Source organism: Canis aureus, chromosome 23 (assembly GCF_053574225.1).
Source record: "Canis aureus isolate CA01 chromosome 23, VMU_Caureus_v.1.0, whole genome shotgun sequence".
NCBI lineage: Eukaryota > Metazoa > Chordata > Mammalia > Carnivora > Canidae > Canis > Canis aureus.
The window spans coordinates 44,634,871-44,655,375 of NC_135633.1; the positions used below are offsets into that span (position 1 = coordinate 44,634,871).

The following is a 20,505-nucleotide window of genomic DNA, read 5'->3' on the forward strand; positions in this document are numbered from 1 at the left end:
GGTAAAACTGTCTTTATGCATTGAGAATTGTCTGGAATGATAATCACCAAAGGTACAGTACCTTTGTTGGAGTCTGGATTTCACTTTCTCGTTCATATGTTCATGTATTATAGGTTTTTTTGTTTTGGGGTTTTGTTTTGTTTGTATGTTTTTTACAAAAAGCATGTATTTCTTTACACAAATAGTAGAATGAGGTAAGTGAAGACTAGTAATTTATTTAGAGACTAGTAATTTGGTTTTAAATTATTTTACTAAATAAATGCTAGTAGGAAATATAGGAGAGTATGAGGTTTTCAGTTGGCAACCTCTACAAATTATGTATTTAATCTATTTGTAACAGTCCATATTTAATACTACTAAATATTATGTTTAAAATATTCTGTGGCATTCTAAATGGCATGCTTTGTGTTTAAAATATTTGGAAAAGAGTTATAAGGGAAAAAATGTTAAATCACTTAATCCTGCCTCCCAAGCACGACCAGTATTAATTTTTTAATCTCTTTGAATTTCTGCATGTGTAAAACTGTTTTATATGTGTAATATTGCTTACCCTACAAAGCGTAGTTCTAGTTCATACTGCCGCATTAGTTCCAAGGTATCTTAAGTAGTTATCTTTTCTAACCAGAGTTTTTTATTTTAGCTGTCACTATAGTTCAATAGAATGAGAGATGAGAGAGAGCCAACATTTTAAAATAAAACTGTTAACTTTCTTTTAGATTTAGCCAATGAATACCTTTATTTCCTTTTTACTCTACCTGTCATTGTCTACTAGCTAAAGGGGATAGGAACATACCTATAGTTGAACAAAGCTGAGTGTTCTGACTTGGTGCAGTGAGGTAGAATGCTTGGGACAGGGAGCTCTGAAGTGTCTTGGTACAGGTATTAGAAGATTTGGGCTTGTATTAGGTGATTTGGGGGAGGCTTCAAGGAGGTGGGGCATTGCTTATGAGTAACGGAACAGGGGCAGTTCCATTACTGGAATTATCCAGGAGGTAGGAATAACGGAATGAACTTTATGAAAGCTATAACTGGTAAAGAAGCAGCCATTACTCTTACCAAAAAAGGCAAGAAAAACACCAAAGTGCAATAAGTGGTTGGTTATGAATAGCAGGAAAAGAAGGAATTTTCCTTCTTTCTAATTTTTGGTGCTTTCTGAAATGCTAATGAGTACATACTGCTTTTATTATAAATTATCATTCTTTGGGTGCCTGGGTGGTGCAGTCAGTTAAGCATTCAACTCTTGGGGCAGCCCAGGTGGCTCAGCGGTTTAGCACCGCCTTCAGCCCAGGGCGTGATCCTGGAGTCCCAGGATCGAGTCCCACGTCAGGCTCCCTACATGGAGCCTGCTTCTCCCTCTGCCTGTATCTCTGCCTCTCTCTCTCAACCTCTCTCTCCCTGTGTGTGTGTGTGTGTGTGTGTGTGTCTCATGAATAAATAAATAAAATCTTTTAAAAAAATAATATAAAAAATAAAGCGTTCAACTCTTGGATTGGGCTCAGGTCATGATTTTGGGGTCATGGGATCAAGCCCTGCATTGGACTCCCTGCTTAGCACAGAATCTGCTTGGAATTCTCTCTCACTTTCTCTTTCTCTCAAATAAATCATCTTTTTTGAAAATTATTATCCTTAATTATATTTGACATATTAAAAATATATAAAAATTAAACTTTCTGTCTCAGTTCAGGCCAGGATAAGGAGACGCTTGGTCATTTTTGTGATAATACTCATCGTTTTGTCTACAATCAGACATGAGTACTGGTAGCCTGATTTCCATCTTGATCCATCATGGTCACAAAATAACCTTTTAGGTATTGGTATTTTGTGAAATTTTCATGTTTAATGGGAGAACACCAAGGACAGGTCAGCTCTTAGCTCTCAGGCTGCTTTTCTCTTTCTTATAATCATCCCTACATTCATATTATCTCGTATTTAAAAGGAAGGTATCAGCTTTGTTACTTCTCTGTTCCCTTCCTTCCTCTTTATTCAGGTCCTCATTACCTCACCTTGATTTCTTAGTAGCTTTATAAAGGTGGTATCACTAAATTCAAGCTCTGTACCCTTTGCTTTTGTAGGAAGGCAGGAAATGGTGCTTTGCTTCTGAAGGAAAGCAGGAAATTCTTCAATATCATAGGAAGATGGCTGTTCAAGGCTTTGCTTTCATGACACTGCTTCCCCTTTTCAGTAATCTCATACTGGTGATACTTGTTTCTCTTTCAGCAACCTCTCCACTGAATTCTGCAACGTTTTAAATAACTCTGACCTTATTCCTTTCTCATTTTTATTTTTCACCTCTTACTCTACCCAAATCCTCCCCCTGGGAGGGTATCTGTTACAGATAACAGTATAGTTATGATTATTAATTGATAAACCCTAGATTAGCTTCTTATCTCCCAACTAGCTTTTGGAATGAACTGCCTAAAAAAAATAACTACTGTAAAATTGCACCATATCTTAGTTTCTTTACTGAAAATTTTAGCATGTATAGAAGAAACCAAGTAACAGTTTATTGGTTATATCAGGTCAGAATAATATATTTTTAATGAAAAAGAAGATAGTAAAAAAAAACGTTTAAAAACAAGTTGTACTTATAATATTCAGTATTACTTTTATTTCTGCCTCATTATCCATAATATAGATATTATTTTATAAATACAGATACATTATGTGTGTGTCCTGGGTTATCTTTGAAAAAACATTTCTTACAAAAACATTTAAAAAACATACTTTTAATGTGTGTGATATCTCTTAAAGTCATGGTGATAATGAGACACATGTTTTTAGTTTATATATTTGGTGGCACAGTTTTAATTTTATTCTGTCTCAGAGCCACAGATAACTATACACTTTGACCAGCTTTCTCTCATAAATGTTGGCTCTTGGAGTAAGGGAAAAATTAACTCAGATACCTGAATTATTATTAAGTGAGACAAAATAATTTCTATATATTGTGGTTTTTGGTCTTTTTTTATATGCATTTTTCTCAACTTTGAGATCATACTGTATTAATAGAATATTCTTGCTTCACTTAATAGCAAAAGCATTTCCCATCATACTGGTAATTTTCTATTTGTAGAGTAATAAGTACAGTTTTTCCAGGGAAAAGCATATTGTGCTGACTAGGACATTTTAATGAATAATAAAATGAATGTTTTTGTTTCTTTTTTGGTCTAGGATAAGGCAATTCTACAAAGCAAAATATGAAAGAAAATAGAAATGATACCCTCTGGTGCTAGGAATTTGACTTGTAATAATCTAAACTCTTCCCCCCTCCCTCCAATTTCAGTCAGGGTCAAGGAGACTGTGGCTGAGAATCATGCTGTATTAAGTTATGCTGTGGAGGAAGAACATACATATCTGAGTCCAGCTGTGAAGCCAGATAATGTTAGTAGTGTCTTAATGTGTACTCCATGGTTAGAGCTGTTTGGTTTCATGTTTTAGTTTATAGAAGTTGTAAAATATTGAAGTCTGTGTTCTCTGAGATCTGCTCTTACTGTAGTGGATCAATGATGAAAATAGCCAAATCTGAGCATCAGAAGACCTTCCAGTCTACCTGATGCATGATCTCTCTAGTTCTGAGAAGCAAAAGTAATTTAGAACAATAAGGGCTTATGTCTGGAGGTGTGTATGTGCGTACGTGCATGCGTGCGTGTGTGTGTGTGTGTGTGTGTGTGTGTGTGTGTGTATGTGTTTAAAGGTGACCGTGTATAACTGAGGACTTGATGAATGAGATTGGGGGGTGGGGAGGGAATCTGTGTGTAGATTTCTGAGCAATGATGAAAAGGTTTTACTACTGATCTTTACAACTATGAAGGTTTCTACACTTGATCTGAGCTCAGAGTTCATCATTACTAATGTCGCTGATTTGGGTTTTTTCTAGCTATTACTTCTTACATTGTGGTGTAACGTTCCTCTTCATTTTTAGGCTGAAACAGAAGAGATTTATCATGAGCCATTATTGTCAATAACTATTTCTACTGGAAGCTTTTTAAGTTATGAGAACACAGATCTGAGCCTTACAGATCCAGGTAATAACATCAGCATGCTTGTAAATAAATTGAAAGGCCAGCATCAGCTGAGATCAATACAGTGGTGAGCAAACACTGAGAGCTTGTCACAGTATGCTGAAAAATTGTTTCTTTAAATCTCAGAAATAAACTGTTCATGCCTGAGAGAATAGTGGACAGTATGATACTCCGTAAACATGACTGGACGTCACAGGCCTGTAGACCCACAGGGATGCTCTGTGGATCTCCAGCAATATTTTGAAAATTATCTGCTATTATCACCTTTTCCCATTCAGTGGGAATCTTTCTGAGCAGATTTCTTAGTTCCTCTGATCCCTCGTCAGTGTATCTTGGCTCTGCCTCTCTGCCAAAGTGTGTCTCTAAGGAACTTTGTGGCCAGCCATTAAGTATTTTCATTAAACTGAATTTTCAGGGTCATTTTCAGAGCATGTGGACCACAGGGAACAAGAATCTGCCACTGGTAAAGAAAAGGAAACCAATATTTTAAGTTCTATAGTTCCCTCATCACAAGTTATTTATCAACGGCAGGACTCTGGGGAAGTTCATCAACCTGTGCTGCCTGCATTGGAAAAATTTACATCTGGTAAGACACACATGCAGCAGATGATGGACAAGCACATAAATGAAGCAAATTTGATGACTGAAAAAACAGACCTGTGGGCTAAAATTATTTTGAACAGTACTTTTGTATAACTTTCCATCCTTTTAGTTCTAAAGAGTGTTTGAGCTTCGTGTTTTTATGGACTGCTGCAGCAATTATGACATAGAAAGTGGAAGACAGTTGAGGGCATTTGTGAGAGAAGGGATCTGGAACCAATTAGACTGAAGAACCTGTAGAAGAGATGAGAAAATCTTCCTCTACCAGTGCAAACTTAACTCTGACAACCAAGGCAGTATTGCCAATAGAGAATAAGAGTTCACAGATCAGACCTTGAGGCCCTAGTTTGATCATTGATTAGCTGTGAGACCATGGGCAGGTTACTTACTCCATCTTCTATTAAAAGGGTGATGTTGGAGATTAAATGAGATAATACACATGAAGCACAATTCCTGGCCCATTATAACATCCTATACAGTGAACTTTTCTTCTTTTTTTCTCCTCTGAAATCATTGATCCTAAAATGAAATAAGTAAGAATAACAAAGCTTATAGTAAAGCAGTGATCATATAGCTTCTTCTAATTAACCTCATAAGATTTTGGAGCTAGTAAAAATGGAAACTTTGTCAAAGGTTTTGGTCACTGAGAGTAGCCTTATTTTTTGAATGTGGGGTGTAATGATAGGACTTAATAGAAAGGATCTGCTGGCAGTGAAAAAATAGAAGTAATTTTGTTAAATTGCAGTTACCTAAAATTAAATTTTTTCTTTTTTTCTCAAAATTACAACAGTTGACCTTGACTTTCCAGAATTGGAACACACTTTTCCAAATTTGCATCGTCAGCTATTTAAACCCTTAGAACCACATCCAGATTTTGACATATCATCATCATACTCTGGGATTTCTCAAGACAGCAGAGACTTTTACCAGGTATATTAATGTAGATGCTTCATTGCTGTGAATTTTCAAAAATACTTTATCTTTCCTTCTGTTAGAACAGAACAATGGTTCTTAACCTTCACTGCTAATTAGAATCATGTGGAAAGCTTTTAAAACTCCCAATGTCCAGGCTGTGCCCAGGCTGTACCCAGGCCAGTTAAATCAGAGTCTCGGGCAGCCCGAGAAGGTTTAGCACCACCTTCAGCCCAGGGCGTGATGCTGGAGACCCAAGATTGAGTCCCACGTTGGGCTCCCTGCATGGAGCTTGCTTCTCCCTCTGCCTGTGTCTCTGCCTCTCTCTCTCTCTCTCTCTCTTTCTGTCTCTAACGAATAAATAAATAAAATCTTTAAAAAAAAAAAAAAAATCAAGGTCTCTAGGAGTGCCTAGGTTATCAGGAATTTTTTTTAAGCTCCCCAAGCAATTCTAATGTGGAACCAAGATTGAAAACCAGCTGTACTAGAATTTTATCCTGTAAGCCGTATCTCCAGCGGCTTACAGGCTCATTGTATCTCCATATACAAGGAGTATAATCCATAAAAGGCTTGAGAACATTTTTATTATCAATTTTATGAAATTTAAAGCCTCTTCCTGTATCAGGCAGCTGATATTCAAACCTGGGTCTTTCTGCTTCCATAGCCTAACATCTCAGGCTGTCGTACATAATAGTTCCCGCTTTTCAAAAATGATCTCCTCATATTCTAAACTATCTGATTAATTTGCAGTGTTTTCTAAATAATTTTTTAATTTTTAAAATCTATCTATATATATCTGTGTATTTTTAAAGATTTATTTGAGAGAGAGCAGGAGCCCAAGGGAAGGGGCAGAGGGAAAGGCAGATTCCTTGCTGAGCAATGAGTCTGATGCCTCGATCCCAGGACCCCAGGATCATGACCTGAGCTGAAGGCAGACAGTTAACCAAATGAGCCACCCACACCCCTAAATAATTTTTTTAAGTCTCTTTCATATTAACTGAAATGGAAGAATTGGGTTTAAATAGCAAATTATTGTGAAAGTTATGTGGTTATTAAGGTATCATAGGAACAGGATTATTGACTCAATTGATAATACATAATCCATATTCTCTATTGTTTTTCCATCAGAACTCAGATTCTTCATGTGAAAGCCACCATGCTGTTCTATCATCCAAAAGTACTGTTTCCTTTACAGCACTGAGGAGAACCAGCCTGAATTCTTCTAATATAAGCTTGAACCAGCAGCCTGATCCTCACTTGGCTCATGCTGCAGCTCAGATTTTTGCTACAGATACTGAGGGTATGATTAAGTTTATAATCTATTTTCCTTGGAAATTGTGCCTATCAGCTCCTGGTGTGTCTCTGCTCCTGTCCTCACCCATCTCCAGTGTTACAACTTCTGTTTCTCTGTGTATTCATCTCGATAACAGAAATAATAATGCTGTTTGCATCTTACAGTTCTGAACTTGATAAAATAAAAAGCAAAAGTGCTGCCTCTTGTTACTCAACTTCCTTACCTCAACCCTTATGGTTAAGTTTTAAGTATCCTTCTAAAACTTCTTGTACAGATTTTATATATACACACATATATGTACATATTTTTCGAAACATGTACATTTTAGTTTAAGTTCTATTATTAAAATCAAAATTCTTAGGGAAGAATCCTCATCATGTCTAACAACTATATTTTCTTTATTAGACTAGGAGAAGATAACATGGTGGGAGCGGTAGTTATTTGAAAATCACTGTGACCATCCTCTTAGTTTTTTATTCATGTATACATACATCAGCTTTCACTCCTCAAATTGTAGGAAGTAATCTTATTTCATTACTTGCAATTTAGTCAACTATCAGAGATTGTATCTGTATCCAGATTTCACATCCTGTAATTATGATTATTTCTTGCAGGATCTGAACAATCTTTTCAACAGCTTCTGCCAGAATTTTCTTCACAGGAGGGGAGTCAGCATGCTGATCTACCAGTTATTTTTAGCATTGAAGCAAGAGATTCTTCCCAAAGCATGGAAAATCACTACTCTGAAATAATGCAAAATAAGAAAAAAAGTGTTCATTTCCAGCTTTCTGTAGGAAATGTGCAGAATTCAGTCTTCAGTTCCTCTGATGAAGTTAATGTATTTCTTCCCTTAAGTCAACAGCATAGCACTCCATGTGGGTCTACCTCTAGTGAGTGCTCAATAAAAACCCAACCAGAAGGCAGAAAAGAAAGACTGGATTTTGAAGAACTATCAGAAAGAGGGATTGATACAATGTTAGAAAGTCGGGGATTCAGTGGAAACAAAAATGAACCCCATGAGGTTTTAAATATAAAATCACATGTGGAAGAAATTGATTGTCCCTACAGAACAGTGGAGATGGGAACTTCAGTCCAGGCACCATATTCTATTCAGAATGAAAAATATTTTGAGAACTCAACTAAGGCAGAAACTCCAAAAATCAAAAATCTTTCTCAAGTAGCACAATCAGAGCTTGCTTTAAGTTCTGGATCATTACAGAGCTCTATTCCAGTGTGGGTAAGTGAAATCTGTTGTATGTAAATAAATTCATTTCCAGGAAAGACTTTTGAAACAAAATTCAAGGGAAGCAATAAAGCAACTTGTTAACACTCCTGCTCCCAGTGGACACACCCATCTTCAAGCAGCTTGGCCTGTGCTTCAGCCTCTTTGCACTGCATTGGATTAATGTGCTTGGTTTCAACTAGTCGCCTGAATATGCTTTTTACCTTCTAGTATTGTTTGCCCTTTCACAGATAAACAGAGGATAGAAATTATATTGAGACCAACAAGAGTGACCTCTAGGCCACAGAGGTGGCCTTTTTGCAGTTTTTGTTCAGTAATTAAATTCCCTCTAAAAATGTAGTCTTGCAGCAGTGGCCTCTGTGGCTGCAGCCCACCAGCTACTGCTCTCATTAGATAGGTTACCCTCACAGGTTCTGCAGAGCCCCACCAATCTGCATTTGTAGTATCTGCATAGCCCTACAGTAAAGCATTTGGGCTTATAATAATCATTGCACGTATCCCCCAAGTCTTAATTATTTCTAAAAAGGGGGTGGGAGAGGCACCACCTTGGTCTTCAGAGACCTTCCTCTGTAACCTGTATTTTTACATTTCTAATGTCTTAAGGCTGTTTTTGGATACGGTTTCCTTTTGAATTTTATTGCACAGGAGACAGAGTCTGGCCATGGTATAATGGAAGAACCAGAGCTTACATTAGTAAGCACCAGTGATATCAGTATTGCGGAAATGGATTTTGCAAACTTAACCCTTGAAGAAAAGGAAGGAAATGAGGCAAAAAGCAATTCTCAGGTAAATTTTAGAGCTCCCTTTAATATGAACACACCTCATTTATACAGCAACCTATAGCTGAGAATAAGGAAACAAGTTTTTTCCACATGGCATTTTTTACATTTTTGCTTGCAGACAGTATCTTTCCCTTATTAAGTGCAAATGCAATCAACTACAAAGTGAACAGGAAAAGGGGACAGGCTCTTAAACTGCCCAATAGCACTGTTCTGTGCCACTTAATAATAGTCCTAAAGACATTTATCTTATGCTATAGACCTCATCTCAGAACTTGGAAGGGTTGGGACTCATGAATGAACGGATTCAATAAAAGATGAATTTGTTCCAAAAATGTTCTAAGGCAGCAGAGCTCTGGAAGATAGGCAGTGAAGGCAGTAGAACAGGAGATAAAGTCTGTTGGACATGGGATTAAGAGTAGGCACTCATCTACCTCCCCCTAAGACCTCATCTTTGTCTACCAAAGGGAACCAGGGGTTTGAAACTATTAAAGGTCTAGAACCTATGCTTGTGATTCTGTTCAATGAGGTGAACAGTGCTAAATTTATCTACAATTTTTTTGCAATTAGGTGAGTACAGCAACCTCAGATTACCCAGACTTATCAGAACACCACTTGGAGGAGCCAGTAATCCTGTGCGCAGGTATGCCTTAGGGGGTCTGAGATGCTTAGTGTTAACAGAGGGGCCAGCGGGAGTTCCCTATTCAGTTCCAGTGTCCACATTGCCCACAATCTTTTTTTTAAAACAGAAACCCCTTCAAACATCACAGCTCTTCCTGGGAGCTTACAAGAAGCATTTTTAAAGAGGAAAAAGCCATTTATGGAGAGATCCTCCCAGAGACAGAAAGAAATAAAGAATAAATTTCGTGTTTCTGAAAATTCTCAAATCAAAACAGTTAAGGAGAAACCTATAGGTATGTTCCACACCACCTCCATCAGTTCTCACAAGAGAATGTAGCATTGCAATGTTTGCCAAGTCCCTTGTTCTCTGCTCAGGCTCAGCTGTGAGTCGCCTGAAGGGTGTGAATAAGATTAAGGTTAGAGTGTCACTTCCTGAAGACAGAAAGACTGCACAAGCCCTCATGCATCAAAGAGCCCTAAGGTAGAGGTGTATGTATGTGTGTATGAATAGTAATTCACATTCCTAAGGTGTGTGTCCTAAATTTGTGAACTTTTTACAGTCAGTTAGCTGAAGTCAAACAGAAAAGGGAAGAGAAAGCAAAGCAAGATGCATATGCCCAAAACAGAGCAAGGGCAAAAGAATTTCATAAGGTGAGCTAGGTCCTCTACAGGTATTTTTCCACGTCTAGGGTATACTGCAGCTGTTAACTGCATTTAATTTTTGTTCCTCTACAGAAAACACTAGAGAGACTTCGAGCCAAAAATACGTGCTGACTTTCTACTAAAGGTGTAAAGTTCTACTAAAGGTGTAAAGTTTTTTTTTAAATTATGTATGGTATAGGCAAAATTATTTAAAATTAATAAATTTTTATTTAAGATATTTGACAAAGTTAATAAAATTTTTATTTAAGATATTTGACATGTGATTCCTTCTGCCGCCAATCACCATAGTTCCACCAAAGCCAGAGTGATTATCTTCAAAATAGCACTGAGGACGAAAGCAGACACTGGTTAAATTTGGGAGTCATTTCTTAATCCCACTTGACTAGTCATAGAAGCAGCTAAATCCTGTATCTCCTCAGGAAAAAACATAGCACTACTGAGTAACTATTACATCCTATGGAGAACTCCAATATTTGGTCACAGCGTTAAGAGCTCTTGGTTTTAGTCCCACAAGCCCTCTTTGAAATGACCTACTGCAAGGTATTTTTTCAAATGTGCACATACCTTTTAAAACAAACTTTTGTTCAATCCACAGCTGTCACTGTCCTATGTAACAGGAACATGCAGGATTGTTAACAGAAGGATTAAGCAAAAGACATCTGCAAGAGTAGAGATCTAGGCATGCACTGTTCAATAAACTAGCCATGTAATCAGATGAGAATTTGAAATATAGCTACTACCAAATCACATTATGGCCTGTGTTAATTTGTACTGGACAATGCTGATCTAGGCAGTGGAAACAGAATGAGGTTGGTAAAAATGTTCCCAATAGGCTGAATGCTAGCAAACTAGCAAAAAGGAAGAAAACCTAACGGGAAAATTTTTTTATGGTCATGTCCACAGCAAATGAGAAACTGCATTCTCAAAGCCTTGGTAATGACCATTATATGGTTAAAATACAGAATAAACTTGCCAGAGGTCTTCTCGGATCTCCACTTGAATATGGACATACTTCAAAAACTCCCCACTATGGAAAATTTTAAAGTTTAAATTTTTCAAAATGCAGTTAATTACATACAGGTTCCAAAGTATCCCAAAACTCAGTTCTGTATTACTTATGTGCTGAAAATTCCACACTAAAAATTACAGTTGGAATAATTGTTTAATTCAGTTCATTTAAATGTGGGAACAAATTAAGACTATCTACATCTGCATTCATACCCTGACACAAAACGCCCTGTAATAATTAACACCAAAAGTAGCTATTCATGGTTAACTTTTACATTTAGATGGATGTTCAGAAAGGCTACTTTCATTCAGCCCATTCAGAGCAGTTGAACATTTTGCCTGTCATCATAACATCACAAATCACTGGTAACCATATAAACACTCACTGTGTCCTTTTAATAACATCTAGGTTTTGTTTTGTTTTGTTTTTAAAGTGGTGAGATAATGAACCACTAGAATTAGCTGCTGCAAAATTAAGTAAGTAAATGGATTCCATCTCCTATAACAAAGGGCTTTTGAAGGGAAATCTCACCTGTAATCTTTGAGGTCCAATTTCTTTAGAGCCCTAGAAAATTGCAGACGTACAGATTGCTATTTTGGCAAATGACCTAAAATACTGAAAGGTCTCACTTCTACTCTACCCCATGAGCCTAACAAAATGTTACAGGCCTCATTGTCACCACAGCAATAAACTTACTGTGATGGAAGCATAACCTGTGTCTCAATGTAGCCACATTAACAATTTCTGGACACCATGAAGGACAGTGCCCATTACCATCTAGAATGAGGCTTTATAAAAATTCTCAAGTTTATAATCTATACAAAGGCTTCTACATCTTTATAGAAGTCCTGCTGTTTTCCCAACCAAAAGAAAGCAGCCACTAGAAGCAAGAGATAGAAAGCCTTACCCATTTAGGGTCTAAATAGATAAATGATCTTCCTGGTTCTCAAACATCCTAGAAAAAGAGAAGCATTAGTTCCTCTTGAAGAGTACCTCAAAACTGAACATAATGAAAAACTATAGGAATACTGTTTCAATAAAAATACCAGGTTTAACATGCACGAAGCCAAGAAAACCAACGATGCCAGATACTGAATTTCTATTGCACTGTCTTTTGAACACCCAGCAGGACCTGAGCTGCTAAGTGCAGATACCATGCAGTGCAATCCTGACTAGACTGTAAACCCCTCTACCTCAAGACTGCAATGCTACTACCTGAGAAACTTCAAGAAACTTTAGTTCTTATAAAGTATTTTGACCTTTATTCCTAATTATCATTCCATCTTATGTGCATCTTAATTTGTAAACCTAGTTCCTGTTATCTTTCCTATCTTTATATAATGTACATACAGAACTATTAAGTCAAATCACTAGAAGAAATCATGCATTAGAAATCAGGATCACAGTTGCTCAGATTGCTATTAGGCAAAATAAGAAAATCCAATATATCCCTATTTGCAACGTATCCAGATATTCATTATTAGGATGAACCACAAAACTTGCTTAATAAAGATTCAAAGAGAGGGGCATTTTCATGTTATTCTCTATACATAAGCAGTCTTTTCAGTTTGTCCAATTCTGTATAAGATCTAGATACTTCTGTTGCATATCAAATTAACTCCTGCATAACACTAGACTATGCTACTCACTTGTTACTTTTTCAGAACTTTTGGATCCTTAATAAACTTCAACAGAAAAAAAAATTTCAACAGAAATTATACATTCCACCTACCTCTAAACATGAATGAGTTCAAATCGTATTCACCCCTAAAGATAAAATACCAAATAAAAGATTAAAGACAATTTAAGTTTGATTAAAATCTAAAAATATGTTAGTATCCAAATTATTTTTTTAGCTATGATCAGCTCTGTCAGAATTAAGTTTTAGTTCATGTCTGTATCATTCAGCAGTTGAACAGTTAAATTCATCATGTGAACTGTAATGGTACCCCAAAGATTACACTGTCCCCAATGAAAACTTACCTAAACTATCACACCCTAGAACTGTACAGATTGTTGGGATACGCCAATACCTAAGATTTAAAAGATGCGATTAGGTCTTTCACAGAGTTTTAGCAGATAGATGTCTTGTAGTTCTTTCCCACAGATCTAACATATAGTTCTGTGAATAAAGGAAACCACACATATACTCTATGAGGCGTTTCCAACGATGTAGGTCTACAGAAAAAGCCCCATCGGGATAGACCTCAAACCCTTTACATTTTTTAAAGATTCTACAACAAAAATAACTGTGATCTGCTCTGAGTTCGAAATTGTGCAAGAAGCCAAGCACCATCCACTGATGACAAATTTAAAGAAATCATTCCATAAACTAATTACATAAGGATTTTTTTAAATGTTTACAGAAAGGAGTCTGAGTCTGTACGGAGATGGAACACCAAGTACTAAAGGTGAAGTACCAAGTAGTTACTATAGAGAACCAACAAAGGAAAAAGATTTCCACATCTTAAAGTCTTGATTTTGCAAACTCTACTAACATCATGTTTTATCTAGAACATTCCAGATTATACCAATTTAATTTTCTGCCTCATCTGAGAGTTATAGTTATTTGATATCACTTATTAAAAATACAGGAAAATATTAATGTGGCTGTATTTATGTTTTTCCCATTTAGGAAGTTATTGGAAGATAAATTGAGTGCTTTCTAATTAACCTTTGCATCATTCAGATTTAGGAAATCTTGTGTCCTCTATCATTTCTAACATCACACTATTAAATCCTACACTTCATTTTAGATGATGCATTAGTTTTATTTTTTTGATGCATTAGTTTTAAAATAAAATAAATGCATAAAACAGGTATCCAGTATTCTGATTTCTATAAACTTAATTCATAGACACCTTTTCCTGCAAGTAAACTGAAGCTTGCACTTATCACTAGAAAATGTGTGAACCCTAAAATTCATTTTTCTGGAATCATGTTATAAACAGAAATTTAAAACTGGAAAAATGTCTTTCAGGAATGAAACCTGTGGAAGGGGGATCCCTGGGTAGCTCAGCGGTTTAGCACCTGCTTTCAGCCCAGAGCGTGATCCTGGAGTCCGGGGATCGAATCCCACATCAGGCTCCCTGCATGGAGCCTGCTTCTCCCTATGCCTATGTCTCTCATGAATAAATAAAATATTAAAAAAAAAAAAAAAAAAAAAAACTGTGGAGGTTTTAGGTTGTCTGACAAAGTACATTTAAACAAATGCGATACAAAAGCTCACCTAAAGCCTAAGACATACCTTTAAGTCCAGACACTGTTTTCAAGTGAAAAGCCTAAAAAAAGAAGGCATCTTTGTTTCATGTCAATGTTAAAATTAGAATACCAATTCAACATAGCTGACATTAACCTTTTATCTATGCCATTAGTAGTTCTACAGCCTAGGAACTACCTTCAGTTTGTCAATACCCCTACCATCACTTTAATCTGTTTTAGGGATGTTGTTCCTTCTTATCTGTATCAAAACTCATACTGAGCCATGAGTTCTGGGTTGCAAAAGAGGATTTATTTTTTGCACTTAGTCTAAGTCTTTGTTCACAGCTAAACAAAAACATGTACAAGTGCGATCCTAAAATACCTAGACATTTAGTGGCATAATTTAATTAGCAATATACAGTAGTGATAAGAAAGTAGTAGTTGAGATAGTCTAACTAGTTCTTATAAGTTAAGTGCTTATTACAGTACTATACATTCGACTCTAAAGGTCTCTGTTGTCTGAATAACCGTGATCAAAATGGTCTCAGTCGTGCCTGCCTGGCTCAGGTCATGATCCTGGGAGTCCTGGGATTGGACCCTGTGTCAGATTCCCTGCTCGGTAAGGAATCTGCTTCTCCCCACGTTCATGCTCTTACTCTAATAAGTAAAATGTTAAAACAAACAAACAAAACATAAAAGGCTTTAAGTACTTGGAGGAATCGATTGTTGTGGTTGTTTGTCCATCATTAGTGATTACCATAATAAAGGTTTCCAGGATTACAGTCTCTAATTTCTTTAATTTGAATGCTCAAATATCCTTCCATTTCCAACAGATTGAAAGAAGTCACTGTAAATTATAAGAATTTTTAAAATGCTTACAAAGAATGAGTCTGTATGGAGATAAAGACCAAGTATTAAAGTAGCAAGTAGCTACTATAGAACCACAAAGGAAAAAACTTCCATATCTTAAAGTCTGGATTTTTGCAAACTCTGAAATAAATAAATATAGACAAAACAGTAAGATCTTCTACTTATTATTTGGTGCTAGGCAAGTCTCAATTTTTTCTACATGTATAATTTCACTGTTTTAAAATATTTTTTCTAATAATTCTTTTGTAGGAGTTTCATAAACTTGTTCAGAGATTTTTTTCTCCTTAACCAGGTTCTATCACTACACCAACATAGGTAATTTGCATCTATCACCTTTACTTTCTATGAAAAGTTGTTTCCCATTTACCTTAATATTCATATTCCTATCTCTTCCTTTTCAGACCATTCTATCCTCTGTCCCATGTTTTTGGATTTTGATGCTCTCTTTTTAGACGAAGCAGCTTCTTCAGTATATTCCTCTTGTCCTAAATACAGATTCATTTTCTTTGGTATTTCAGAACTTACTATGAATTCATTATTGTCCTGCATAAAAAAGATCAGTATTAATTACTAAATTTTACTGCTTTAGTAGTTACACATTAACAACTCTAGGTGACTTAAATCACTTGGTGACTAAGACCTGATGTTAAAAACCTAAATTCAGCTTATTTTTTCATTAGAAACTCCTAATTAGACATCCTAACAGCAAAACTTAACCTATTAACTTATTAACACTACTGAAAAGCCTGTGTTCTCATCAAGTATCCAAATAACCCCTATTTTTATTTTTACATTCCCTGCAACAAATCCATGGCACCTTTCAAGAACTAAATTCAGACAATAATGGATTAGATTATTCCCACAGAACTGCTATCCTCCAAAAATGAAATGGGACAAAAATGTCACTTACCACCAATTTGATATCACATCCATCATCATGTTCAAGAGTTGTTGCAGCCTCTTCCACTGTTCTGTAACATTAAAATATATCTTCACTCATCTGACAAAATCTTCTACAACCCAATTAGTAGTATACAGTCCTAATATACAATTGTATACAGTCCTAATATACAATTGAAGCAGCAGTACTAGTAAGGAGAATAATTATGTTGTCATGTATATAACATCCCAAAATAGATGGCTCAAGCACCAAGCTCAACTACAGCCCACATGGCTTACTGTATGTGCTCACATCACGATTCAAGTACAGACAAATCCCTAACAGTATGGAACAATTAGCATTCAAATTTATTTTTCTTTTTAAAGATTTTATGTATTCATGACACAGAGAGACAGGCACAGACATAGGCCGAGGGAAAAGCAGGCTCCCCACAGGAACCGAATGTGGGGCTCAATCCCCAGACCCCAGGATCAGAATCTGAGCCAAAGGCAGATGCTCAACCACTGAGTCACCCAGGTGCGCCAACATTCAAATTTAAAAACAGATTTAATTCAATAAAATCTAGACCAACAAAATATGTCACATGATTAAACTTACTCTGACTCTTCAATAGGAGAGAGAGATCCATCATCATCCAAGTATTTGTATCTACGACTGTCAAAATCTTCCCTTTCTAAATCTTCACCAACATTCATTTGTTTCAAGGATTCCTTGAGATAGTATTCATACTTCAATTTTTCAAGGTAGTTGAAAAATCCTCTTGCCACCGCTTGCTGAATATCAAACAGTTTTAATAGTCTTACAAAATATAAAATTTTCTCTCATGTCTCAAGATCACCAAACTCTGTAAGTGATCTTAATTTACTCACTCTTCCATATGTGGGTCACATATACCAGATGCTGGTTGTAAAAGGAATCCACTATCTACCCAGCACATTACCAAATTTATCTAAATTGGTATACCAAGAAAAACTAAGCACAAATCTGGTTTTGGAATTTCTAAAAACATTTTCAATGCAAACAAATCTTTAATGTTCATATAATCAGCTTAAAACATAAAAGGCTAGAGAGTATTCTTTGAAATCACCAATTCTAGAGCAAATGTTATAAACTATGCAAGCATTTAACTCAAATACTTGAATTTACTGCTAAGTTATGAGGCAATTCTGTCAAAAATCGAATATTCAGTATAAGATGACCTCTACTAAAGCCACTGCACATGGAAGATATGGGTGGGTTTGACTTAGGTTACTATAGAACACCTGGAATCACTTGAGTTTGAGGGATGTTTATAATGACCTGATGAGACCAAGGGATTTTATATAAACAGCCTTGAGGCACCTCATATATGGGTATATTCACTGAATATACCAGCTAACAATCCACCCAGAAACCCAGGTGAAGTCTGTGCTAAAGGATGGGTTGGTCTTGAAGTGGCAGTTAAGTCACTACAGAAGAATATTATCAAAGTCACAGATTCAATTTTTGGCATACCTAAACTCTTAAAGTGGCCAACAAGTCAGATTAGACTTTTAGCTATGTGTATCTACATATAAAATACTGACTCACCTCAAAGCTTAAAATCTTTCTCCATGGTAATGGCTTTTTTACATTCTCAGATTCTAAAAATGGGAACCCAGATCCTTTGTCTTTAACTTGTTTCTTATTTATTTGGGAGCGTCTAGTGGTTTTTCTTCCTTCTGGTCTTCCCCTTGGTCTTTCTTTTGGCTTATATTTCCTCTTTTTACGTTTCTTTTTTTTGAATCTTTCAAAAATAGCTTTTAAAGTCAGTGGTCTTGGTTCAAAAGAGGAGTCACTAGATGAATCCCTTGCTTCAACACCTCCAGATGAACGAACAAACTTTCTAATAGGGTTTCTTTGCCCCTGTTTTGGTGAGTAAGGGACACACTGGGTCTTAAATAAGCTGCTACCAGAAGAATTATCACTAGGAAAAAAAAGGGGGAAAATTAATTGCACCCTTTTATATTACCAAATGCTTATTACCATAATGTAGTTTTCTCCCACAGACCAAAAGCAGGAAAACATGTTCAGAATAATTTTTAAAAATATGGGCTCAGTACTAACTAAGCCAACTCCTTAGTTCTGGCTACTTAAAATAGTAACACCATGTGCCATATGCCATAGCACTTACCAAAAAATGATCTTCTAAGAGAAATAATGTTAACTTTAATTTCCAAAGACAGTCTTGTTTACTGCTAGAGCTTGCTTGATATAATGCAAGAGTAGCCTAGCAGATAGATTCTGACTTGAAAACAGGAGGAATGCTGATTTGATTTCCCAGTAACTAGGTATTTCCATCATGTATATATTACCTGCGACCACTATTATAATGTGCATTATCACCAGTTGATTTTTAAGCAATATTCCCCACTGATGTCCATTTTCCTGTTTTAAGATTAGGAGTGATTTAGTCAGAAAGAGAGATCAAATTAGCCCAGAGAATATTCTTCTGTTTCCCTGGGTTAAGAACGTGTCCTACTGTTAACTATATAAATAAACTGAAGACCTGTGTAAAACTGAAGACCTTCCTTTTCTTTCCTAATTCTTGAAAAACATCTTTACTGCTTACCCAGTAATACAAAGGTTATCGTCAAATTTAGTCAGTTTTGCAGTAAAAAAATCTAGTGGTGGTGGTGAATTAAAAAAAAAAAGGCACTTACCTTTCATTGTCAATTTCTACAGCTGAATTAGATGCCATTATAGGTTGAGAAAATTCGTTACTTATTCTCCCAAGTCCTCTCCAAATTGTATTCACCACTTGTTTGCTTCAGAGTTCTGAAAATTCAGTAAATGTAGTCTCTGAACAAATGCCAACAGAATCAGCTAGCATCCCAGTAATACAAAATTTAATGTAGTTGTATTATGCCATTTTATGTAAATTAAGGCAAAATTATATACAAAGCCCATAACATTTTTACATAAGAATTATCATTTTGCAATCAAATTCTAAAATCTGGAAATTGAATTGCTTCCCTAATCAGTTGTCTTCTAAATCTATCCAGTGGATTAAGATTCCAGAACGATACTGTCATTTCCATAAAGAGTATTAAACATCTTCTCATAAAACAAAATGTAATCTTACTAACCATGTATGTACAAGTATTCACGTACAATTAATGGCCAAAGGCAGCAGCAGACGTAAACTCCTTGGAATAACTCAAAGCCAGAAGGCAGTGTTGCCTCAGCATACCAGGAAAAATAATTACGATTTACCACCTCAATCAAAAATCCTGGATATCCATTTGTAGCCTCTTCTCATTCACCCTATGCACGATTCATCAATGTCACCGTGCAACCTCTTCCTTGGCATATTACTTTTTAAGTCCTGAATTCTCAAACTTTTCAGTGTAATGCTCACAGACCACACAATGGTGCCCTATGTTTCCCTTTTCAAAATCTCCTTGGGAGATCTTAAGAGTAATGGGCAAAAAAAACCCCAAAGAAGTCTTGTTTCACTACCGCATCTCCCTTATAGAGGATGCCGGCGTTCTTCCGTTTTTGTGTTTAGTCTTTAGTACGCTTGAGAAGGACAAGTGAGTGATGAAGAAAGAAACCCTAGGATAAAAGGGCAAAATACCTCAAATACGGAAAAACATCAAGGTCAACGCAAATCTTGGAGATTTGCAAACTGTCCGACGGACTCACAGTAATCTTAGGATTGGTTGGTGGTGTTTTAAAATGCAAAGATCTAAGAATTAATGAGATAAATGCTCAAACACGAAATTTAACAAATATTGGGGGCAATGGCACTGATGGTATACTGGAGGTTAGATCTGTCTTCCTATTGCAGATCTTTAAGACAGATCGCATTATTACAACACAGTTGACTCAAAAACCGTTTTCCCGGAAACCGTTCACAAAACATTCCCCAAGAAACGCGCCTTATTCCAAGACCCGGCAGGAGGCCACGTGTACCTGTCCGTAGTCCCGACCACCTGCATCCCGACCCTAGGCAGCACGCCCATCACCCTGGGGCCTGCCCTCGGCGGCTCCAGCGTCCGGAGCAGCGCAGGGCCCCTGCCTAGCTCACCAGCCCGACGGTCGGGTCTTCCTCCCCACCCACCCCGGCCAACGGCCTGCGCCTCAAGCGCCGGCGCAGCACGGGCCTCTGCGGCGTAGTCGCGCCTCGCAACCCTGGCCTCGGAGGCCCGCATTCAGCACCCCCAACCCGTCCCGAGCACCCCAACGCGCCACGACCGCCTACCTCAACAACCACGCGGAAGGAAAGGAAGGCCTTCCCCGCGACCCAGCTAATAGTGGGCCCGAAATCTCGCGAGAACAATCGGACGCCGCGAGGATCGTGAAAAATGGGAGGAGGCGAGGCCCGGGGCGCCATTTTGGCGTTGCGGGGGCGGGGCGAGCGGCGGGG

The 20,505-nt window shown here is 37.0% G+C and overlaps 2 protein-coding genes and 10 non-coding genes across 62 annotated transcripts in view; 3 read left to right on the forward strand and 9 right to left on the reverse strand.

Moving 5' to 3' along the window:
- The window catches only part of CEP295 (centrosomal protein 295), a 52,782-nt gene extending 42,397 nt beyond the window's left edge, over positions 1-10,385 (forward strand). For 2 of the 5 annotated variants that reach the window (XM_077867451.1, XM_077867454.1), the window contains 12 exons: positions 3,284-3,381; positions 3,923-4,025; positions 4,438-4,608; positions 5,413-5,552; positions 6,663-6,834; positions 7,443-8,065; positions 8,717-8,857; positions 9,421-9,493; positions 9,600-9,764; positions 9,847-9,952; positions 10,032-10,122; positions 10,207-10,385. In XM_077867451.1, the coding sequence (XP_077723577.1) occupies positions 3,284-3,381; positions 3,923-4,025; positions 4,438-4,608; positions 5,413-5,552; positions 6,663-6,834; positions 7,443-8,065; positions 8,717-8,857; positions 9,421-9,493; positions 9,600-9,764; positions 9,847-9,952; positions 10,032-10,122; positions 10,207-10,245 (1,922 nt within the window). In that variant the 3' untranslated portion in view covers positions 10,246-10,385. The remainder of the gene's footprint in view (positions 1-3,283; positions 3,382-3,922; positions 4,026-4,437; positions 4,609-5,412; positions 5,553-6,662; positions 6,835-7,442; positions 8,066-8,716; positions 8,858-9,420; positions 9,494-9,599; positions 9,765-9,846; positions 9,953-10,031; positions 10,123-10,206) is intronic. The other 3 variants (XM_077867452.1, XM_077867453.1, XR_013362423.1) reach the window with 3 other exon arrangements.
- On the forward strand, positions 3,499-3,578 carry LOC144295575 (small nucleolar RNA U2-19). Its single transcript, XR_013362665.1, has one exon. It is a non-coding gene; the product is annotated as a small nucleolar RNA U2-19 (small nucleolar RNA).
- Positions 3,766-3,835, forward strand: LOC144295573 (small nucleolar RNA U2-30). The gene has a single exon (XR_013362664.1). It is a non-coding gene; the product is annotated as a small nucleolar RNA U2-30 (small nucleolar RNA).
- On the reverse strand, positions 10,352-20,495 carry TAF1D (TATA-box binding protein associated factor, RNA polymerase I subunit D). Of its 47 annotated transcripts, XR_013362456.1 has the most exons (12): positions 20,341-20,495; positions 18,797-18,911; positions 17,685-18,060; positions 16,713-16,888; positions 16,125-16,185; positions 15,582-15,757; positions 14,391-15,334; positions 12,876-13,176; positions 12,051-12,098; positions 11,675-11,707; positions 10,699-10,740; positions 10,352-10,459 (listed from the first exon to the last, which is right to left on the reverse strand). XR_013362456.1 is itself a non-coding variant. In XM_077867464.1 (8 exons), the coding sequence occupies exons 2-6, from the start codon at positions 18,832-18,834 to the stop codon at positions 15,590-15,592; spliced, it is 819 nt and encodes a 272-aa protein (XP_077723590.1). In that variant the 5' UTR covers positions 18,835-18,911; positions 20,341-20,495; the 3' UTR covers positions 10,352-11,707; positions 14,391-14,424; positions 15,582-15,589. The 47 variants fall into 47 exon arrangements, 3 of the variants coding, with proteins under 3 accessions (XP_077723590.1, XP_077723588.1, XP_077723587.1); XR_013362465.1 differs by lacking the exon at positions 12,876-13,176 and having other exon boundaries at positions 14,391-14,424; XR_013362461.1 differs by lacking the exon at positions 12,876-13,176.
- LOC144295566 (small nucleolar RNA SNORA25) lies at positions 10,538-10,666 on the reverse strand. The gene has a single exon (XR_013362658.1). It is a non-coding gene; the product is annotated as a small nucleolar RNA SNORA25 (small nucleolar RNA).
- LOC144295571 (small nucleolar RNA SNORA32) lies at positions 10,952-11,077 on the reverse strand. The gene has a single exon (XR_013362662.1). It is a non-coding gene; the product is annotated as a small nucleolar RNA SNORA32 (small nucleolar RNA).
- On the reverse strand, positions 11,426-11,498 carry LOC144295564 (small nucleolar RNA Z40). Its single transcript, XR_013362656.1, has one exon. It is a non-coding gene; the product is annotated as a small nucleolar RNA Z40 (small nucleolar RNA).
- LOC144295567 (small nucleolar RNA SNORA1) lies at positions 11,799-11,933 on the reverse strand. Its single transcript, XR_013362659.1, has one exon. It is a non-coding gene; the product is annotated as a small nucleolar RNA SNORA1 (small nucleolar RNA).
- LOC144295565 (small nucleolar RNA SNORA8) lies at positions 12,170-12,308 on the reverse strand. Its single transcript, XR_013362657.1, has one exon. It is a non-coding gene; the product is annotated as a small nucleolar RNA SNORA8 (small nucleolar RNA).
- On the reverse strand, positions 13,010-13,081 carry LOC144295578 (small nucleolar RNA SNORD5). The gene has a single exon (XR_013362668.1). It is a non-coding gene; the product is annotated as a small nucleolar RNA SNORD5 (small nucleolar RNA).
- On the reverse strand, positions 13,225-13,355 carry LOC144295572 (small nucleolar RNA SNORA18). The gene has a single exon (XR_013362663.1). It is a non-coding gene; the product is annotated as a small nucleolar RNA SNORA18 (small nucleolar RNA).
- On the reverse strand, positions 14,589-14,714 carry LOC144295576 (small nucleolar RNA SNORA40). The gene has a single exon (XR_013362666.1). It is a non-coding gene; the product is annotated as a small nucleolar RNA SNORA40 (small nucleolar RNA).
- Positions 20,496-20,505: the final 10 nt, after the last annotated feature.